This window comes from Apium graveolens, chromosome 11 (assembly GCF_009905375.1).
Source record: "Apium graveolens cultivar Ventura chromosome 11, ASM990537v1, whole genome shotgun sequence".
Lineage (NCBI taxonomy): Eukaryota > Viridiplantae > Streptophyta > Magnoliopsida > Apiales > Apiaceae > Apium > Apium graveolens.
The window spans coordinates 191925488-191948621 of record NC_133657.1 but is presented as its reverse complement, the minus strand read 5'-3'; the positions used below and the strand labels follow the sequence as shown (position 1 = coordinate 191948621).

At 34.2% G+C, this 23134-nt stretch overlaps 2 protein-coding genes across 2 annotated transcripts; both read left to right on the top strand.

Moving 5' to 3' along the window:
- The first annotated feature begins 1489 nt into the window (after positions 1-1489).
- LOC141696328 (uncharacterized) lies at positions 1490-4870 on the top strand. The gene is made up of 3 exons (XM_074500483.1): positions 1490-3936; positions 4046-4151; positions 4235-4870. The coding sequence occupies exons 1-3, from the start codon at positions 1490-1492 to the stop codon at positions 4868-4870; spliced, it is 3189 nt and encodes a 1062-aa protein (XP_074356584.1).
- A 9360-nt stretch (positions 4871-14230) lies between these two features.
- LOC141696327 (uncharacterized) lies at positions 14231-14737 on the top strand. Its single transcript, XM_074500482.1, has one exon. It carries the CDS (start codon positions 14231-14233, stop codon positions 14735-14737), a length of 507 nt encoding a protein of 168 aa, XP_074356583.1.
- Positions 14738-23134: the final 8397 nt, after the last annotated feature.

Genomic DNA, 23134 nt, shown 5'->3' with positions numbered 1-23134 from the left:
ATTGTCGGGTGTAGCTTATATAAACAGCTTTTTAGATATACTTAATTTATACATGACCTCGTTTACTTACTAATTCGTTGCCTTTTTCTAATTTTTGGAAAATTACTTTCGGGCATGATACTCAAGAATCCTGGTATGTTATGAAATATTCTCCTGGTATGTTGGCAAAATTTAGGGAATATTTCATAACATACCAGGAATCTTGAGTATCATGCCCGAAGGTAATTTTCCAAAAATTAGAAAAAGGCAATGAATTAGTAAGTAAACGAAGTCATGTATAAATTAAGTGTATCTCAAAAGTTGTTTATATAAGCTACACCCGACAATTTTTAACACACCACGATAATTTAGTATGTGTCTTTGGATTTTGAATACACGACATGATAAGGACGACACAATAATTTACATGTTCTTACAATGGGAAATTGCAAAGACCGTTGTCTTAAGAAAAACTTATTCCACCAAACCCTAAACCCTAAACCCTAAACCCTATAACCCTAGATCAAACAAAAATTAACAAAAATTAAAGGCGAAATATTCAAATTTGTCGACATTAAAATGACTCGTTTCGCTTTTGTAACAGATATAGTGTCTATTTAAAAACTTAACAAATTCCGAATATTTTATATAGAGTTATCGACTATATAGTTCGAAAGTAACCACTGAATGCACATATAGTATATGATTACAATGTAACAAATTAAAAGAAGACACTTGTAATTTATTTCATAAACAATTAGTGATATTTAAATATATATTTAATAATGTAAGTTTTAACATGTCAATTGTTCCTCTTGTTGCATGTCTTCGAAGCCTACAAAATCATTTATAGTCCTTGTGTTTGTCGAAAAAGTTGATATAATACGACAATGGTTTATTGAGAAAACACTTGTTTGTAGGTGTTACTACAATGATAAATTGTTGAAACCGTTGTCCAAGATTTTAAATAAACTATGCTACAAACCATTGTGTTTACATTTTTTTACAATGCAATATTGTTGAAACGATTGTCCTGAGTTTTAAATAAACCAAGAAACGAAATTCTTTTACTTTAAGAAAATTTCTATTTTTTTCAAAAAAAATATAAGTGGGAACACTGGTGAAAGAGGGGGAAAGTGTAAATAATTTTGACTAGCAATAAAGTAGTTTGACTAGCATTATTATACGTGATCATTGTCTGTCTGAAGTATCTATGTTTTATTATGCCTCTTTTACTGTCTCCTTCATACACCATTTCTTAACCATATATTTGTCTCAGTTCTTTGATGTCTGAAGTAATCCAGGGGAACTTCACTTTGCTGAACTCAGGTAAGTTTCTGCTGAATTCATATCAATTTGGGGATTTGGTGTTTATATCGATTTGGAGAACTTGAAATTAGGGTTCATATCTATTTGGAGAATTTTAATAAGGGTCCATATCGAGTTTTATGGAATATATATGTTTGTGGAATTTGAGCAAAAAAATGGGTTTAAACTTGGTTGAGTAAAAATGGATAGATCTTGGTTGAAAGCAGATAGAAGAACACAAGAATTTAAACTTGGAGTGGATGAATTGTTAAATTTTGCATTTCTGAATGGGTTTAAACAAAATAAAATTAGTTGTCCATGCTTAAGATGTGCTCATAGTAAATCTTGGAATGCTCAGACTGTTAAGGATCATCTTTATCAATATGGTATTGATCAAACCTATACGTGTTGGATATGGCATGGAGAGTCAAATTATGTACAAAGTCATGTAGTTTCTGAACAGGAATCATCCGTTTATCCTACAAACATGAGAATGGGGCAGGATATTGTCGATGATGAGGATATTTCGTTAGATTCTTCTGATTTTATGAATCATGTTCAAGGTGAAAATGAACCACTTTATCCTGGATGTGAGAGTTTTACAAAAATGAGAGCTTTAGTCAAGTTGTATAATTTAAAAGCAAAACATGGTATTTCTGATAAATGCTTTTCCGATGTCCTTCTTTTGCTTGCATCAATGCTTCCGGAAGGCAACAGTATGCCTTCATCTTTTGGTGAAGCCAAGAAAACTTTATGTACTTTAGGCATGGATTATGAAAAAATACATGTGTATCCGAATGATTGTCTCTTATACCGCGGTGAGAGGGACGAAGATGAGACGATTTACCGAATATGTGGGGCATCTAGATGGAAGTTAAACAAGAAAGGAGAAGAATTGGAAGGGATCCCTGCTAAGGTTCTATGGTACTTTCCATTGATACCAAGATTGAGAAATTTGTTCAATACAGCTCAGATTGCGAAGGACATGACTTGGCATAAAACCGAGCGACAAAATGATGGTAAAATTAGACATCCGGCTGACTCAAAGACATGGAAGGATGTCGATCAAAGGTGGCCTGAGTTTGCTGCAGAGGCTAGGAACCTTCGGTTAGCTTTATCCTCCGATGGATTTAATCCTTTCCATGGACCAGGAAGTGATCACTCAACATGGCCTGTGTTGCTTTCAATTTACAACCTCCCACCTTGGCTTTGTATGAAGAGAAAGTACATTATGCTAAGTCTATTGATATCCGGACCAAATCAGCCTGGAAATGATATTGATGTATACCTTCAACCACTTATAGAAGATTTGCAGAAATTGTGGCATGGGAAACAAGTTTATGATGCATTTAAGAAAGAGTCTTTCATACTAAGAGGAATTTTATTGTGGACAATTAGTGATTATCCAGCCTTAGGAAACTTGTCGGGTAACATCATTAAAGGATATAATGCTTGTGTAGTTTGTGTTGATAAAACAAAAGCTACCAGGTTGGCTACTTACAAAAAGACGGTGGTTATGAGACATCGTAGATGGCTGCCCAGAAATCATCCATATCGAAGGCAAAAATCAGCCTTTGATAACACCATGGAGAAGTTATCAGAACCTATTCCTTTAACTGGAGAGGAGGTGTTAGAAAGGGTACTACCACTAGCGGACCATGTTTATGGTAAGACACAAAACCAACCTCAGTGGAAAAAAGGGGAACCTCGACCAATTTGGAAAAAGATGTCTATATTTTTTCAGCTTGAGTACTGGAAGTTTTTGCCAGTTCGCCATACCCTCGATGTGATGCATATAGAAAAAAATATATGCGAGGCTTTAACCGGTACATTGCTAAATATTCCCGGGAAGACAAAAGATAGAGAATCTGTTCGTATTGATATGGCTGAAATGGGAATAAGAATGGAGCTGAGACCAAAAAATTCTGGAAAAAAAGAGAAGTTACCGATGGCATCTTGGAACTTATTGCATAAAGAAAAAAAGATTGTCTGCTCGTCCTTGATTGGCATGAAGTTACCTGATGGTTTTTGTTCGAACCTTAAGGGTATAGTATCAATGGACACTCTGCGACTTGTTGGAATGAAATCTCACGACTGTCACACAATGTTGCATCACTTGCTCCCCATCGCACTTCGGTCAGTACTTCAAAAACAGGTCAGGTGCACTCTTATCAGGTTTTGCCTTTTTTTCAAGGCAATTTGTAGTAAAGTCATTGAGGTCGATAAATTAGAAAAAATGCAGTCTCACTTGGTGGAGACCTTATGCCAGCTAGAAAAGCACTTCCCCCCTTCCTTGTTTGATGTAATGATCCATCTCTCAGTTCATCTTGTAAGAGAAGTTGAGCTTTGTGGTCCTATCTTCCTACGTTGGATGTATCCTTTCGAGAGATATATGAAGATGTTCAAGGGATATGTTCGAAACAGGGCTCATCCGGAAGGTTGCATCGCTGAGGCCTATATTGCAGAAGAGGCGGTTGAGTGTTTAGTTAATTTTGAAGAACAACCAGTTGGGTTACCGGGAAGGGATAAGAACAAGGAGAAATACAGACCCTTATCTGGTGCAACAATGATAAAGCCGAGCATCAAGGATTTGCACCAAGCACATCTGTGTCTTCTTCAAAACAGTAATGAATTGACCCCATATTTCAAGTAAGTTTCTTTATTTAGATTTCTGATTTTTCAGTAATAAATACATCTGTTTTTTGATCCATGATTTTATGATTTTTTTCAACAAAAGCTGAAATTGATTTACTCACAGTGAACATATGGCCTTCTTGGTGGCAAGATATCCATTACATGAAAATGATGAAGAATGGCTTAAGAACAAGCAAAATGAAACATTCCCTAATTGGTTTCAAAAGAAGGTAATAGCTAGACAATAATTTATTTCTAATTTAAAGAAATCAAGTAAATGTCTAATTGCTTTGGTATTTTATTTTTTGGACAGATTTCGTCAGAATTGCTTGATGTGAAAAGTATGGTATCTAAGGAGGTAATGTGGCTTGCAGAAGGGCCTAACAAGTATGTCCCTACATTCAGTGGCTACAAAGTCAATGGTGTTACCTACAGCACAAAAGATCGTGATGATACGCGACAAGTTCAATGCAACGGTGTTTGTGTTCATGCTAATACAATGCTCGTGCAGGATAAGGATAAGAACATTGAACATATTTCACATACATTTTATGGAGTAATCACAAGTATTTGGGAGTTGGACTATAACCATTTTCGAGTCCCTATCTTTCGGTGCAATTGGGTAGATATGAACAAAGGGGTTAAGACAGATGATTTAGGATACACAGTTGTTAATTTACACAAGTTAGGTTTTCTGAACGACCCTTTTGTGTTAGGTAAACATGTCAAGCAAGTTTGTTACATTGACGACCCTCTTGAAAAATTCTGGTCAGTTGTATTAAAATTACCAAACAAGTTCGATGATCAAAGTGACGATGAAAATGAGGGATCCGTAGAAATTGAACTTGAAAATGAGGTAGATGTCACCATGTTCCCAACTGTTGATGAAGTCGAGGAAGAAAATAGAAGTTACATGCGGGAGGAAGAAGAGATGATTCAACTTCCATAATTATATCAACTGATCAGATGTTGCCTATAAGTGCCTATGTTATCCCCTTTGCTTATAATTTGTACTAAATCAAATTTGGTTGGACAGTTTATTGTAAGATTTGTTTTGGCATTGTTCTTGAAGGATTTGGTTTGATTTTTATCCAAGAATTGTTATATGTAATTTGTACCTTTCAGTTAGGTTGAGAAGTTTTTTGTACATCTGGTTTGACAACTTGTTGGAAGCATTTATTTGACAATGTTCTTAAAGCATTTGGTTTGCTTTTTGTCTAAAGATTTATGTTTTAGGCAATTTTTTTAAAACCCTCTGAAAATTAGACAACGGTTTTTCATAAAAGTTGTTGTAACATATTTTCTAATGCAGGTGATTCAGACAACGAGTAAGACACCATTGTCTGAAACTCTTTTACTCAACAGGGGTGATAAACTATTGTCTGTTATGCTTTGTTTCTAACATTGGTTTTTCTGCACTATTGTCTCAAATAAATAACACATTGGTACCGGAAAACCGTTGTCTAAGTTGCACAACAGTCCTTAAAACCCATTGTGTAAAACCATAGAAAGTACACCGGTTTATTGTGACCTAAACAACACTTGTGCCAATAGATGTCACACAATGAGGATAAATACAACCATTGTCCCATTGGAGCACAGGGGCACCATTTAGACAACAATTTCGAATAAGTTGAATCACCATTGTGTGAAACAGAATGATACAAGGCTTTTTGGTCAACTACCAATTAATCATTGTCTGATTTTTTGAGACAACAGTTTTATTGGCCACCATTGTGTAATAGGTGTTGTCTGATTCAGTTTCTGGTGTAGTATTACCAATCAAATGTAAGGACACAACAGATTTACGAGCCTGAATGCTCAACCTTTTATTGACCAATAATATAAGAATACAACCTCAAGATATGCTTATATACTTTGCCTACTTCCTAGAATATTGTACAAGTGCAGAATATAATATGAATTTGTACAGAATGATACTTATATATTCAGAAAATGCCAATCTATATATATACTAAAGCCTGATCGCAGCCCCAGCAGCCCATACAACCCCAGTAGCTCCAACTGCTGGCAGTTACAAGCAGTTCCGGAATTCAAATGCCTTCAAATTCGAATTTTTTCACCAAGTCCTTGAACCCCAACTGTAAGGTAGTTATTCCAGCAACCCACTAGTACATAATCCAACACATATGTATATATAATGTATATATAAATCATCTCCCATGTGCCACACATGTGCCCAGGTTTTTGACTTAACCCTTAGTCATTTTTGGACTCCAAGCTAAGCTCTCACCTCAATGTTGCCCACACATAAATCAGCCAACCAAATTTATCTTGAGTCGTCATCGCGCCCCATCTGAGTCAGCTCCGGGTGACTAGTCTGTGTCGCTGCCTGGTGCCTACTCAGTGTTGCCGCGTGGCGACTAGTCCGTGTCGCCTCCTGTTGATGCTTGGTCCCAATTTTACTTGGCTGCCTAGCAAATCAAAATCTATAATTCCAATCCAGTCTAAGGGTTTTACAAACCCTCCCACACCTCCTGAGTTGGATATCCTCATAAAATCATCAACAATTCTGAGAAGTCCATTTCTCCAAGTAGCAAAATCAACACCCATGAACCAAGGATGCAAATTCATATGCGGTTACTTCCACTGCAAAACCCAACCAGCTACCATAAGTTGATCAGATAAACCTCCACAATTTCTCCCCCTTTTGTCACCAAAACCTGATGACCATGTGTAGACGCCCAGTCGGCCACTCATCAAATCCATCCTGACTTGAGTTCCAGCAGCGCCTCCAACCCTTGTAGACATTAACTTAGGCCCAACAAGAAAATTACCTAGTTCGCTCCCTTGTAGAGATGAGTCGCTAACCTGTGATCCAACTTCACAAACCATGTCACCGACCAAAATTTGAACATCCCCCAACTTCTTCATTTTCTTTTTACCTATATAAATCTGCATAGGAACAGCTTTCACAAAATATGAATATGTCTCATCCATGATCATAATCCCACTATAACGCAACATAATAGCACTACTAGTCATTCTAAGTTAAAAAAATATAGAATTACCATTCGTAAAGAAATGAACTTAATTCGTGAAAAAATGATCAAGGGCTTAGCATACCATTGTACTACGAAGTTAGGAAAAACTGTATGCCCGAAAGTATGAGTATCACTCAGTATTTTATAATTGTTTACATCTTTTCAGCTTTGTTCTGCACATCTTCATCACTCCAGTACTTCAGCATCACCGTGAACTGTTCCATTAGAATGTTTACAGGCTTGTTGTTTATATGGTACATGTCATTATTGAACTGGTCAATGAAAAAAAAATAATGCTTTTTACCTTGACATACTCCTGCATCAATTTTTTTCTTCCTCTAGAATTTTAGATCAATTATTGAAATCAACAACAATGTATAAAAGAGCTACCGTCTCCAATAAACTACTCACTGCATTAACTAATTTATCTTTTTTTAGTGAGGCTGGAATTAAGAATTTAATTAGACCAATGGATTATCCTCAAGATTCCATGTGATGATATCATTTATTTTCGTAGGTCCTCTGCAGCTTTGAATTTATGTACTACTTTAACCTATGAAAGTATAGACGAATTATTTCACGTAATCAAGAATTTACTCGAATAAAACTAGTAATTATAAATTAAAAATTATGTCTCAAATACATTCGTCATTGGTAATGTGATGAGATTTCAAGATATTCACAACATTGGAATGTGTTTCTTGCTCTTTCATTTCCATTTTTTGTTTTTGCATTTCCGAGTAAGCCTCCATCGTACCAATTTCTTGATTATACGAAACTCTTTCTAGCGTGGTAAAATGAACAGGTAATGGGGGTAGAGGCAGTGGAGAGTGTTGAAGGGGGACTAGTTGTTGTTCTAAGGTAGGTGGTAATTTCTCCCTACCAGTCGTCATGAAAAAAAAAATCAGATAACCACACATACATTCTACAAATATTTTTATAAAACACATAAAATTTAAATATATTGAGACATTTACCTTTTGAGCATTTCTAATTGAAAAGCGAATTGTTCGTCTAATTATTACATCCTTCTCCTTTTAAATTTTCTTTTTTCGCTAAAGTAGTAAAATAAGGCCAACACCATTTCAGATACGACTTCTTCATCACTTAAAATACAATGTCATACATTGGAAATCATTACCTGGACGTCTTCTTCATCACTTAAAATGTCATGTCCCGAAACAAAAGGACTATCAAATTCCAATTCCATATCAGATTATACCAGTATGGCCATTTTCATTTTTTTGATTTTGTTGAGGGTTCAACAAACTCCACCACATTTTCCTTTAATTTAAGTTTTTCTATTTGTCTCTGATTTTCTTCCGCTCTCAGCTTTCTTTTTATTTTGAAATCATCAATATTCCCCTGCATTAAAACCACAAAAAAGTGTGTAAAATCATATGGTGCTATTATCATACGAAAAAACCAAAATTATCTTGTCACCTGATTTTCTCTTCACTTTTTCTGTATAAATTTCCTTGTCCTTTTCACTTGCATTCTTTTTCCTCTGCTGATCACTTGCATATTTGTTCTTTTTTCACAAGTTTTTTTACCTTTTTGTCAATCTTCTGATAAGGCTCCTTTTCACCGATTTTTTCTCACCCTCATCATATGCATTCTTGGCTAGCTTCATTTTATCTAGTTGTTGTTGTTTAAGGTCTTAACCATCACAACTTTATTTTCAACTAGAAGTCAGCACCTAAAATAATAATTATGACATAATTAAAAATAACATCATTTCTCAAATTGATTCACAATACAAGAAATATAGGAAAATACAGTTTACCTTCAAAAAATTGAGTCATTAATCTAACGATTACATGGGGTTAGGACTAACTTGCAGCCTCAATAGCTTTGTTGACAACCGTGTCAACATTGAGATCTAAGTAAGAACCACGGTTCATTATTTCTCCAACACGAATTGCTTCTGCTTTAGTAGCGATTAATTTCCAACCTTCACCTTGTTTTTTTCATATACTCCTCCAATTTTAGTATATCGAAGATCATCTTTCATATATTCCATAATTAATGGGGTCAATATCTTTAGCAATTGTGAAGCAGCTTTTACATGAATATTTATTTTTCTAAAACTCTCCCTTGTCGTAGGACCTGAGAAAAAAATATTTTTCCTGAGAAGGAAAAAAACAAGAAAATTCATTAATCCATACATTTTACCAGTATAAGAAGACAACATTTAATAAGTACAAGGTCAATTTTGATAAATATTAATATATATACAAATAGTCATGAATAAGTACGAGAAGGTTTCACGGGAATAATTACAAGCACAATGTTTAGTGGTACCGATTACAACACAATATTAATCAGTTACACGTAAGAGATTGCATTACGAGAAAAGAACATGACATAATGAAAATAAATAAAAAATAGCAAGTCCATTAATTCAAAAAATTCATCGTCTGCTTCATCTCCACTAGAAAATTAAAGGCACACTTCACTCGACATGTAATCCATACACCAACTACATCATCATTCTTATATGGTTCTCATATTCAGAGTTCAATTCTACATCGGGTATAGTGGGTCCATAAACATCTTCAAGTATATTAGATTTTTCGCCTATGTCATGGTATCCCTTCGGTAGTTTATTTACAATAAAATGCAAATTCTTTTCAATCCGTGTAAGCCTAAAACAATTCTTATCCATTTCATACCAAAACAACGAAACAGAACTACCGAAATTGCTCCCCAATAATCTGATTTAGTAATTTATTTTATTACTCCATGGTAAGTAACATCTCCGATTGTTGGGTTTTTATCTTTATAACTCGTAAAACTGGTGGTTATGGCTATCAAAATGATACCGCTATTTTATGTAGTACAGTTGGCATCTCTTATCTTTATATGGAATCTGAATATGTTTATGACATAGCCAAAAAACTTCTTAACTTCTCGTTGGGGTCCCTTGCCAAAATTAATAATTTTGGTGAAGGTTTTTTCGGTTTTTTACCTCATCTTTCAACCAGTGATAAAATTCTTTTATTTGTGTTCTTTTTCTTGTGTACCTCTTTGACTTTTCATGACTATCAAGTAAGGTACGATGTTCCCTATAATTCATAAATAAAAAGTTATTAGTGTTACATAGTACTAGTTTAAACTACTCTATTTAATTGAATAAATACTAGGAATCGACTTTAATCGGCTTTACACAATCATCTTTTTAATTTTGACATTTCTACAGTTAAAAAGCTTATATCGATGACCATTAATTGAAACCTTTTATGCCAACTCTACATATTTACCATCTTTTGTTTCTTCTCGACCCAATAGAGTATCCAACATTTATGTTCTCTTTTATCATTGCTTTAATAGCATCACTTAGAAATCTAGAATAAAATTCCACGCACTCTTCTTCCAAATACCCTTTAGCAATGGACCCTTCTGGTTTACTTCTATTGTTGACATACGACTTCAATTTACCCAGGTATCACTCAATTCCAAAAATCCATCTAAGGTGCATTGGTCCTCCGAATTCCATTTTCTTTCACAAGTGAACTAGAATGTGAACCACAATATCAAAAAATGCGGGTGGGAATATAGTTTCTAACTGGCAGAGCATTTCTATTATTTTTGCTTGCAACTTTGAAATATCTTCCAACTCAATCACTTTGTCGCATAACTCCAAAAAATGCACTCAGTCTCATCAAAGTCATTGCAACATCTGTATTGAGGTCTTAACGTCAATAAATTATAGTAAATACTAAAGCATAAATTACACGTCATGAATTTTATACCCAAACATCTTTATTTCACTAATTTGCACGCATCGACTAATATTACATACGGTTCCATGTGGAAGTTTCGCATTCTGGAACACTGAACATAATCTTTTCTTTTCTTTTTTCGTCATGTCAAAAATTGTTGCTCTCATTTCGTATTGATTCTTATCACCAATTCTCATAGGGTGAAGAACCTTCTGAATACTCAATTCTTAAAGAACTTTTTGAGCGCTGAGATGATCTTTCGTCTTGCCGCCAATATTCAACAAAGTCCCTAATATTTTATCACACATATATTTTTCTATATGCATGACATCTAAACAATGTCTAACTAAATTTTCCCTCTAATATGGTAACTGAAAAAGATGGACTTCTTTTTGAACGGACAACCTGTCTCATTTTTCTTTCCTTTGTATCACGATTCTAGAAATAATTCTCATATCGAGATAATAGTGCTTCAATGTCTATTCCAAAATGATGTAGGTGTACTTAAAATCTTCTACAATCTGATCTATGCTTATGGTCAGGAGGCAGAAATTTTTGGTGATTCATATTATAAACTTTTCAACTATATTTCAGATTGGATAAAGAAGTGAAGAAGTGGCAATTAAGACAACCTAATTTACCCTTGATTTTCCACCCCGATAAAAGTGTGTACCCCGAAAAATCACTATTGGTCATTAACGGTATTGTAAGGTTCTAAACCTACTTTCCATATTTGTTTTAACTCTGCACCTGGTGGCTGCATATAGACATCTATGTCATTACCAGTGTATACGAGACCATGGGTTACTGTTGATAAAATTTTCTGATTTCATAATCAACCAAGGAGGAAGATTATAATTGACTAAAATAATAGGCCAATTGTTGTGACTTATATTCATTGATCGGTAAGGAATAACGTCATTCGCGGCTAAACCGTACCAAATATTTTAGATTTTTGCGGCAAAATTAGATGGCAGGGATCCATCGACTTCCACCCTTCTGCATCCGCTCAATGTCCTAACTTTCCATCTTTTGTCTAACCCACTGCATGTCATTCATGAGTTCTTAGAGAAAGTATCTCAAGACTTTTGCACGAACCTTAGAAATATGTTCTTTTAAGTACAAACATGTGCATTGTTGTCTTTTTTAGGGACTTGACACACCACAAAATGTATACTCAATTTTATTAACATTTTCAGCCGAGTATATCATGCAATCGTTTGGACAAGCATGTATTTTTTATAATCAATCCCTAAATCTCTTATCATTTTTATGGAACTATAAAAGAAGAAAGCAGATGTACATCAGTAAATGCTTTCTTAACCAACTGTAGAATACTGCTGAATACAGACTTGGTAAAACCATGACTGCACTTTAATTGATAATGTCTAACCATGAAACCTAAATGAGTGAATTCAAAGACCTGGGAAATAGTGGTTGTTTTCCTTCCTCAACAACCTTATAAAAATCTTTCATGGCTTCATTCATGCTATTTCTATCTTTATCTTCATTGTGAATCATTTCATCGAAATCATCACCTAGGTACCTCTGTCATAGTTCATCTCATCATTACTAGTTTTTCTGAACTTATCGATTGACACTTCATATATCCAATTAGAAAATGATGGACATGGACCATTCAGCACGAGATGATCATATACATTTTCTTGTGAGTACCAGTACCGATTACTATAATCTTTGGAATTCAACAGCTCTGATGGGGACTCAAATCTCGAGACATAAAAATATTATCAATGATTAGTCCGGTGTCCCAGAGTGACGGTTTCGTCTCATTGTCATCCTTATCCCAAAGACTGATCGTTGTATCTCGACAAAGAGTCTTAGAGTTTTACTCGAAAATGGGCCTCAATCATTGTCCATTGCCCACGCTCTTGTATGATTGAAGGAAAAGGACATATTAGTGATGTTGGCCCAGTTGACTAGGCCCATTAAGTTGAGTCGAGAGTACATTGCCGGTTTAGGACGCCCAAGAGACGAAGGCCTACAGGGGGAATGAGTCGGTGGTTGAATTTGAGTGAAGAATCCATAGGACAATCCACTCACCCATAATGTTTCTCTATATCTATCACCAATGTATCTATCACCAATTGAACTAAGGAGGTGTCATTTTTGAGGTTTGAATACATTCCATACACATTCACACACACACTCACACCATCAATTTAATTAAGAAGGTGTTAAATCTGAGGTTTGAATATAATTTCTACACATTCATACTCACACTCGCAAGTTACTTCAGAGCTCTAAAGTCTTGAACCTACAATCTTTCAAGTTAACTTATTCTTTCATTGTAGGTGAATAGAGGAAAAATATTCAGCACTCTCTTCTTCCTTGCGGGTGTGACCGAACAAGGGCTTGAAATCTATTCCAGTAACTTATTTTAAATTGATTCCTCAACATTTTTGTGGTATATTAAACCTTTTTCATACAAAACCTAACAAGTTCATTATAACCATTAAATTAACTGTTCGGAAAAGAAAATGTATATATAAGAAAATGTGATTATAGATAGCCACCAGCGAGAATAACATTCATATTTACACTATATTACATTATTAAAATTAAAATAATATATTTTTTAGTGATGTGTTATATACTTAAACTTTGATATATAGTTAGTATTTTAGCACATGGACCTAACATTGGGGGGATTGTTTAAATACATCTTAAAAACTCTAAAATAATTTTTTTATTTAATGTACTTTTAATAATTTTTAAATTAAGCTAAATTTTTAAGGGGCCTATTTATCTTAAAAGAATATTACATTATAAACACCTATGTTTATTTTGTACGGTTTCAACTCAATAATCAAATTAATAAATATGGCATTGGGTAGCTCAGAAGTTAACAATTTATTCCGGATTGTCAAACTTCCTAAGGCTTTGGCTGAGAATATTTTAAAACATGTACTCAATTCTAAGGCTATATATAAGACATGTTAGTAAAAAAATAAGAGAAATGATAGAGTTCCCAAAAACTCAATTCCAAGGCTATATACAGTTTCCAAAAATTTACCCCAAAATTTGTCTCATATTACACATAACGTAATATAACAAGAGTTTATTGGTATGATCGGTTGTAATTTTTATAAAATGATGGGTGCATGATGCATATATATTGCTCACAAAATATAGTTTTCCACGTGTTATTTGCAACAAATTTTGATACAAAATTTTAGTGCCACTAAGATCACTCAAAAAATAAAAATGTCATTAAAATAGGGGCATAAGAAAGGGTTGTAATATGTTAGTAATTAATGTGTAAATGCTGTCAAGGTAGGAGTATTGTACGGTGTAAAAGGTCTAACACCATGATTTAAAGGAAATAGGAGAATTATAAAATTAAAAATAAAACCCTAACTTATGCACCTCTTCTAGAGGACGCGTCTCCTCTGAATTAAACCCTAGCTCTATTCACTCCAAGTGTGCTATATATAAAAGGCCCCTGGCCAAGTCAAATCTTCACCAATACACGACCCATCAAATGTATCTCAAAACATTTTGGTCTCCGTTCATCTCAAATCCTTCATATTTCCGTGATTTTGTAAAGTCAAAGCAATGGAAACCGAGTTCAATGGCCATGACAGCAAATGGATTGCTTGGTATGATCCAGCCCTGCATTTCGTTGAAGAAAAAATCAGCAACAAAGATTTTAATCTTTTCCATGCAATTGAAAGGAAGCTATTCTACAGGCTAGTCCATAAACTTGGTCGAAATATTGATGAATGTATGCATGTAGTGGCATTCCTCATCTGGCTCGAAAGAATCCGTTACAGCCACAACCCCGTCCACAAAGTGATTGCTTGGCCGTTTCATCTGGTTGATGAACTTTCCAATGAAATTGCAGGATTTTTAAAGTGCCTAGAGAGAGAGAAAATAGGTAGCGAGTACATTTGTCTGTATTCCGTTCGAAAGTTATGTTCTCGCCACATCAAGTTGTTCGAGTTTCACCATAGAAGGAATAGTATTCTTGAGAGTGTTGAAAAGATTGTATCAGAAGTTTGTAAGAGGGCTTTCAAGGACATACTCATAGTTGATAGTGAGTTTGCCGATGTAGAAGGATAGAAAATGTGGTTCGATGTAGAAGTGAGTTTCCAGGGGGGTTTCCGCAAATAGGGCTTGGAGGAAATATAGGCTCCACAAAGCAAGTGACGAACAACCATTGAATGTTCGGATGGTTGGTTTATGCTAGATATGTGCTGCTCTATGCATTTTAAAAAGACACTACACTCCTTGGTTTGTTAAAAACTGAAAGATACAAGAATTTGTAATAACATATATACTAAATGTATACTAATATCCATCCAATAAATCCAGCATTCTGCCTAAATACAGTATAGTTGCTCTTTCATATATCAATTGAAAGCAGTACTATTAATGGTACTTATTTATTCATATATAGCACACACATTAATTTCCATAGGGATCAGAATGGACACTAAGCTTCATAGCAGCACCATAGTTAAAAAACTTGGCACAAATGAGATAGTAGGCGAAATTCACCATTCCAATTCCTGACATAATCCAGTAAACATAATCTGCTCTTCCTTCATTAATATCATCAGGCAACCACTCTGTAGCTGGACGTATATTAATCCAATGACCACAGCACTTGAATAAAAGCCAATTCCAACTATCAAAGATATCATGGCAGTCGCAGTGTTTCTTAAGGATTCTGGAAGTTCTTGATAATAAAATACAACCTGTCCCGGATAATGTAATGCTTCACTGATCCCGATAATTGTTAAGTTTATCACTAGCCAAAATGCGAATAAAATTTTGGTATAACAAATAAAGCCAATAGAACATATATATGATTTTCAATATTTTTTCATAAAGGGATTTGGTTCATATTAGTTATATGCTAGATGTTATAGCTAGGACTATATATCATTCGAGATGCTCTTAGAAAAGAGATCATTTAAGTATAGTGTATGGACGGGCATAAATCTCAGTGATTAGTTTAGTAGATTTGGAATCAAAAAATTAGTAGATCTGTTCCGCCCAAAATGGAAATGGACCGTGAGTTGTAGAAATGCTTTTGAGAAGTTGAGATAAACTGTGGATACTAAACCGGTCATCGGCCTTCCGGATTTTGAAAAGCCATTGGAAGTCCGTACAAATGCTCGGATAAAGCTATTGGGGTGTATTGATACAATAGGGTCATCCAACTGCATATAAAAGTAGGAAGTTAAAAGACCTACAAGAAAAAATGTTGTGATGCGAAGACGATCGTTTGAGAAGTTTTACGGATATTTATTGTGCTTGAACTTCTCTATAAATCTTTGTTTCTTGTTTTATGAGCTCTCATCTGAGAAGAAGATAAACTGAAAAATAACTGATTTTTTTTGTTCTTCTGCTGGTTGTATATACTTTATATCAATCTTGATTACATGGCTAAATATTAACCAAGTAAATGAATTAATCAATCAATAAAGTTGTGGTTGAGAGATGACTTGCTTCCGGGGAGCTTTATCCTTGCTCACTTGCGAATAGAAGAGTGGAATAGCATTTGGAATTATATCTCCAAGTCTTACTGGCGATTACAAGGATGGAATGATAGATTGCCTTAATAATAATCTTACTTTCGACCTTGTAGACTTCATTGTAGCTAGGTGCCGACTCCATGCTCTCCTAGAATGCTAAGCTGAGAGTTTAAGTGCCTAGGAATCTCACTCGCGACTCTTAGTACCACCAAGGAGTGTAACTTGCGCATATACTCCCTTGGATAACCTTAGTTGTGACCAAGGAGCTGTTGAAATGCTAACTTGTGACCTGGACCTCCCTTGTAGCATTCTTTACTTAGTTTCTAACTAAGTGGAGACTAGAAGGCACTAAGGGGCAGCTAACTTGCGGATGGAGCTTCCTTGTAAGCTTAGGTTGCGAGTACAAGGCTACTAGAAGTGCACTCTAGTAACCACCAACTGCCTTAGCTTCAATTTGATTAAGAAAAATGCTAAGTGGCGATTATCCATAGCTTTGGTTACCTAGTATGCACAACTAATGCCTTACAAAGTTTTAGAGCTTTACTTTCCCTTGTATGAACCAATTAGTGCTTTAGAATTATTTTGATCAAGTAAATAATTTTAAGTTGCTACAAGAGTTATACACATGCATGTTTGGAGATAGTTTCTGCTCTAACTTCTTTCCTGTTACTCCTACTAGGTCAAGACCAGTGACTCCTACTACAAGGTACTGATCACTTTAACTTAGTTTCCGCAGAACGTTGTAGCCCTTAAATTGTTCCGTCTTCAAGTCTTCTCTTTAAGTCTTCGTATAAACTATATAACCTGCATAGCCAGATACAAGTCCTCACTTAATAATTCTTCTAATGATAATACTCAGATTTCTTTCACAAAATGCTAATGTCTAGTGCAACTGATCTAGTTCACAGACGACTAACTTCGATTTAGGTCTTCATATTATATTCTTGATTACATTGTGAAGCTTGCAACAAATTTATCGCTTCAAACACTAACTGTCAATAAATAATTGTACTTGTACTTTAATCTTTTCTGGTTCTCAGACACCATCTTCATTGTTATTACAATCTTGAATACGTCATTCACTATTCTTCACTAACGCTTGAACATATAACTAAACTCCTTTCGGTGAGAATAACTTCAAGGCTGCAGATGTCTTCTTCAACATTTACCTATACCCTGTTTTCAGTTCTTCAGATTCCTATGCTTCAAACACCGTCCATCTTCTTTCAATGCTAATACACTGAAATTTTCTGGTCGCACTTTTACATTGAATCTTCATCATTTCTGAAACCCTGAAAGTATTTAACCTTTATTCTTCACTAAGGCATAAACATATTAATGAACTTCTTTGAGTTACCTGTAAACACACTTCAACCTTCTTCTAATCTTTTGATTCTTTATATATATCTTGTCTTTAATTCTTCCTGGTTTCTTATATGTAGACGTAGTATTATTTACCTGTCATGTTCAAGTATTGAGTTATCACGTCTACTATTCATACAGCTTCGCAATCTCACCAACAGTTGTTGTCTATTGCAGTAAAAAAAAGGGCTAAGAAAGCCTGGGCGATCAAGATTATGTGTCTAGGCGCAGAATGAATGAAAAAATCAAAGATTCGGATGTTGAAAGTCGAGTTCGTGTCATTAAGTATGAACAACCCCGAACAACTTGATGATTTTTACATGAAACTGAATGGCATTATATTGACTATTCGGGCTCTTGGAAAAGAAATAGGTGATTATATATGGTGAGAAATTGCTTCGTATAGTTCCTTCAAAATTTTTGAAAAGTGCATTAACAATAGAACAATTTGGATATCTGGAGATGATATCGGTAGAATTGGCTATTGGGTTACCTAATGCATGAAGAATAATTAGAAGGACAGAATGAGAATACTAGGGGGGCAATTATAATTGACAAAGAAGAAATTGTCAAACAGAGAAAATGACGAGGATAAACGTTAGTGTACGAGAAAAATGGATTAAGCGAACGAATAAATAAAGAACATATGAACAATCATACATGAAAGGTCGTGGAGGACGAGATAAAAGCAGGGTTGGGTGCTATAATTGCAACATTTTTGGCCATTACGTGGAACCTCGACGAACCAGGGAGCATAAACAAGAAGCCACTAGAGGAATTGGAAAATAAAGAGCATGCCCTCCTATTGGTAAAATTAGGAGAAGAAAGACAAAAATATGATGTTACTCAACAAGTAAAGAGTAGTACCAAAACGCATTCCAGATGGTGAAGAAAAAGTAGTCGAGTCGAATTTGTGATACTTACAAGTAATCACATGATGATTCCAAAATCAAATTTTAAGGAACTTTTCACTAGACGGGTGAGCTTTGATGTCAAATAATCAAATGTTATGTGGGCTGCCCAAAAATACTCAACCTAAAAGTATTATCCATGGGTGTTCGATGTCAAAAGCCTCTTTAAAAATATTATATAACCTCAGGTCCCCCTAATAGAGTAATAGCTCGCCCATGTACTTGGGAATTGAATTCGAAAGCAATGTACTCGACTTAGAGGGGTGCATGTAGCACTTATGCCTCAATTTAGCCCTATTTAGGTAAGGATAATACGGAGGGCTCAAAAGTGCCTCCGCAGGATCGGCCTCAGGGCAGGAAAGAAAGATTAACCAGAAAATCATTTCTAAATAAAGCAATTATAGTGCGAAGAAAGTATTTGAGTTAGTTCATGGGGATCTTTGTGGTCTAATATTTCCAGAAAGACCTGCATGAAATAAATTCTTTTGTCTTTTGATGGAAGACTACAGTCGAATCATATGGATTTACATGCTTAAGAGCATGGATGAAGCTTTGACTGCATTCAAGAAATTTTGAGCTAAGGTTGAAGATGGATCAAACAAGAAAGTAAAAGTATTCAAAATTGACAGGAGATGGGAGTTCTCGTCAAACGATTTTAAATCTACTATAAGGAAGCAGGAATCATAAGGCATTTCACTGCTCTGTACACGCATCGGCAAAATGGCTTCGTAAAGTGAAGAAACCTAAATATGGTAGATATGGCAAGGAGTTACACGAAAGAAGGTGCAGGTTCCATCCATGTTGCAGGGCGAATCCGTTTGTCATTCAGTATATCCCGCTCGAGCTTTATTGTGACAGACACCATATGAAGCCCGGACTGAGAAAAAATCATACGTTGGTCATATACGTGAACTTGGGTTCTTAGCTCATATGAAGGTTTCTAGTATTAAAATAATGGAACTTGACGATCGTAATAAGATAGTAGTGAACCTTAGAAAGGAGTTATGAACCAAAGTGTAGGATTTGTATGATCCTGAAAGCAAGCTTATATATGTTAGTAGGGATGTAATTTTTACCTAATCTTAATTATGAATAAATGTTATTATATTTATGTATATATTGAAGTTTGGTGAATAAGAAATATATTTGTATGTATAGTGAGCAGGTGTGTATCATGGACGTACTAATCAAATAAAGATATATGATTAATGACTTGAGGCTTAAAATTTTATTTAATTACAAAATTGTCATTAGTTTTTAGTTATCGTTATAAAAAGGTTGTCATTGGATATGACATACATGATATATTGATAAAACTAAGATATGGCAAAAATACTAAAATATGGTAAGAGCATAAACATGGCATGAATAAGATATGGGATTTGAATACTTGAAAACGCTTTTGATTATATTAACTCAACCTAATATACTAGACTTTGTATACTATATTAACTGAAAGTAATCTACTAGTATTTTTGTACAACTTGAGAAAACTTGATAATTTTTTTGAAAATATAGTTGTTATGCACTCATACCAGATGTGTATATTTTCTTCTTTTTAATTTCAAGTGTATTTTGTACTCTCTCCATTTTCCAATATTTAAAAAATGTTTATCCTCTTTCTTTTCTTAAAATACATCATTATCTTTCTTGTACGGGAGTCTTTCTTTTTCTTAGTGCGAGGATACTTTAATCCTTATCTTCAAAAGGCCTTTGAGTGAGATTTCTTTTTTATCGAAAGTTGATTTGTCGTCCAGATAATGTTAATTTACTCTTACTGGGAATCTACTTTTATCTTCACACCTTTGAGTGGAATGTATGTTGATGTCTCTTTATTTCAAAATTATAACTTAAATAAATATAAATATTAAGTACATGTAAGAGGAAATATTTAAACTCTTTTTACTATTTTATCCCTAATAATTTTGGATTAAAAAGTATATATATAAATTGATTATAACAACAAAACAAAGGTAAAGTAGAACATTTGAAACATTGGGGGTATTTTGGACTTTTTCTCAAATAATCAATAGTAGAAATAACAAGAGAAATTCCGCGCTACTCATCTTTATTGTGATCACCTAAATGTGTTGAACTCCTTTCATTATCGGAATCATCTATATAATTTGCTAATTTAAGTAAGGATTTTTGCACTGGCTTCTGGTTTTTGTTTGGGCATTTAAATTTGGGAGAAGAAAGCGGTAACTTCTTTGTTAATAATAAATTATTGTCTTGATGCCCATTTGTTGATGATATATTTTGAAATCTTTTGATCTTCTTTAAAATTGTTCCACCACTTGATTTTGAAAGATAAAACAATGCTAAATTGTTGACCTTTAATAAAATTTTAAATTGTGAATAACAAATCCAGGGAATGAAGAATATTGGACATGACATTAGTAGAGGGGAATATCGGCTTTAATAGTCTGTGGGCTTGAAATTTGTTTTGAACAACTTTAAATATTATGAGGCATTTGGAGTAAGAATTTTTCTCAACTGACTCGAAGAAATCCCACCATTGTAGAAATGAAAAAAGACGTTCTTGTAATTTGTTTTTTTGGTCTTCAAGTAAAATAGCCTTATTTTTCTACTTATGGATAAAAAATGAATTAGTGCACTACACCATAGATGGCCAATCGCAATGGTTTAATCGTGCATGTTACAAAATTATGTTACCTTAGGTATGCTAATCTTAGCCTACCGCAACGTAGAATTTTTGATGTTACCATAGCCTTTATAACATGTTACTATAGATTCAAAGTGTTACATACGAGTAACATGTAGGAATTTATGTTACAATAGGGTATTAATGGATAAAAAAGTAGTACATTTTACAAACAATTAAATATATATAATTATTTGACATGAAAATTAATCAATTTTTATAATATAATTAAGCAAAAATATTAATATTAGTTAAGATTGATAAATTTTTTTTTTAAATTTTATAAACTGTATTAATTAATAATTGATAGTTTTTTATCAATAAAAAATTTAAACACTATTAAAACTTAAAATTTATTAAAAAGGAAATGAAATTAGCTGGGCTTTCAATCAGGGGAGCTCAAATTTTTCGGAGAGGCGGTAAAATTTCAGACATATCTTATCTCCCTCTCATTCTCTCTCATTCCCCCTCATTCTTTCTTTCTCATTCTCTCTCTCCTAGTGGCTAATTGGACTCGAGCTAGGGTTTCTATCAGTCTAAACATATCTCTCTCTCGCTATCTCTCAGTTTTCAATTGAACAATTATAGATTTGGGATTTCAAAATAAATTATAAGTTGGGGCTTCACTGTAGAAGGATTCAACCGGGTCTTCTTAGTTTCTCAACATAATTGGTTTGGGGCTTCACTAATATCTGGGTCTTCTTGTTTTATAATCGGTTCTTCTTCTACAATCGGGTGTCTCAATTAGGGTATTTTTCCAAATTGGATATTATAACTAGGGTATTTGTGTGTTATTTTTTTTATATGTTTATTTGTTTGTAGATGCTTGCGGAGATTGGTGGTCTGTTTCAATGGTAAAAGCGACAGGGTTCCACATCTTCTCCATCGTCTCGTTCGCCACCGCTTCGCCAATCTTATTGTCTCAACATCGGAATGGTACGTAAAATCGCACAACTCATTGCTCTAATTACAAATTACATCTTAATTTTATCTCAATTTTAATTTAATTGTTTAAATGTGTACATAATAATTTGCGTCCGATAGAAAATTAGCAAATCCAATGAGAGAGATCAAGGTTCCGAAGCTCGTTTGCAAAAATCTCCGCTGCCGAGTGGTGATCGTCTCACCAGAATCTCGAATATATATATATATATATATATATATCCATACATTATTGGTATGTAATTATGTGGTGTATAGATGTTTGTTGCTAATTATCATTTTGTATATATTTTTAATTGATTCTATGTATAGGTGTTGGAGAGAAACCCCTATTTTCTCTAAAGGTAGGTTTTTCGTAACTTTCGGGTTTTTATTTCTGTATATTCTGTTAATCAATTCAATAGATGCATATGTTAGTCCTTTATATATCAGTTTGTTATATTGTAATGGTGTAAGTAATTCAAGCTAATAGTTTTGGTTGGGTAGTACCTAATTTAGGATATTAATGTAATCATTTATATGTTTGTAGTTGTGATTAGTGGTTGGGTAAGCAGAGGATTAAAGAAAAGTGTAGTTGCATTCCATTTTAATGTATTTGATAATATGTCTTACCTGAATGTTGTTAGTCAAAGATTGTAGTATATTGAGAAGCCGGAATTCAGGTTAGTAATTTAAGGGCTGTCTCGGAGTATTTAGATTTGTGCGTAATAAAAAGTAAATTCATATCTAAAAATAGAATGCAGGGGAAGCAATTGCATATAATTTGAGAGCTATGTTTGGCCTGGAAGTACCATATATCAATTCTGACCGGTGAAGGTGGTTCATACGGTGCTCTTGCATTGGTTGTAGCAATATGTTATTTATGCTGGAAAATTCAGCATTCTATGTTGCAAGGTGATTTCTAGTTGTCTTTCTCTGTAACTCTTAATTACCTACCTAGAAAAAGTAATTCATGTCCTCTACCTCCCTACTAAATCACCTAGTTGTACTCCACTTGAAATATGGATATAAAGTAAAGCTAAAACTAGAAAGACGTAACTTTGTCAGTTCTGAGAAGGTACCTAGTTGTACAGCTAACGACTCCAGACCAGGAAAG

What these genes read in the sequence shown, in the direction of transcription:
- LOC141696328 (XM_074500483.1), top strand. Translation starts at nt 1,490, where the DNA reads ATGGATAGATCTTGGTTGAAAGCAGATAGAAGAACACAAGAATTTAAA. An exon ending in GAATTGACCCCATATTTCAA is followed by an intron (nt 3,937 to 4,045) that starts GTAAGTTTCTTT and finishes ATTTACTCACAG; the next exon opens with TGAACATATGGCCTTCTTGG. An exon ending in CTAATTGGTTTCAAAAGAAG is followed by an intron (nt 4,152 to 4,234) that starts GTAATAGCTAGA and finishes TTTTTTGGACAG; the next exon opens with ATTTCGTCAGAATTGCTTGA.
- LOC141696327 (XM_074500482.1), top strand. Translation starts at nt 14,231, where the DNA reads ATGGAAACCGAGTTCAATGGCCATGACAGCAAATGGATTGCTTGGTAT.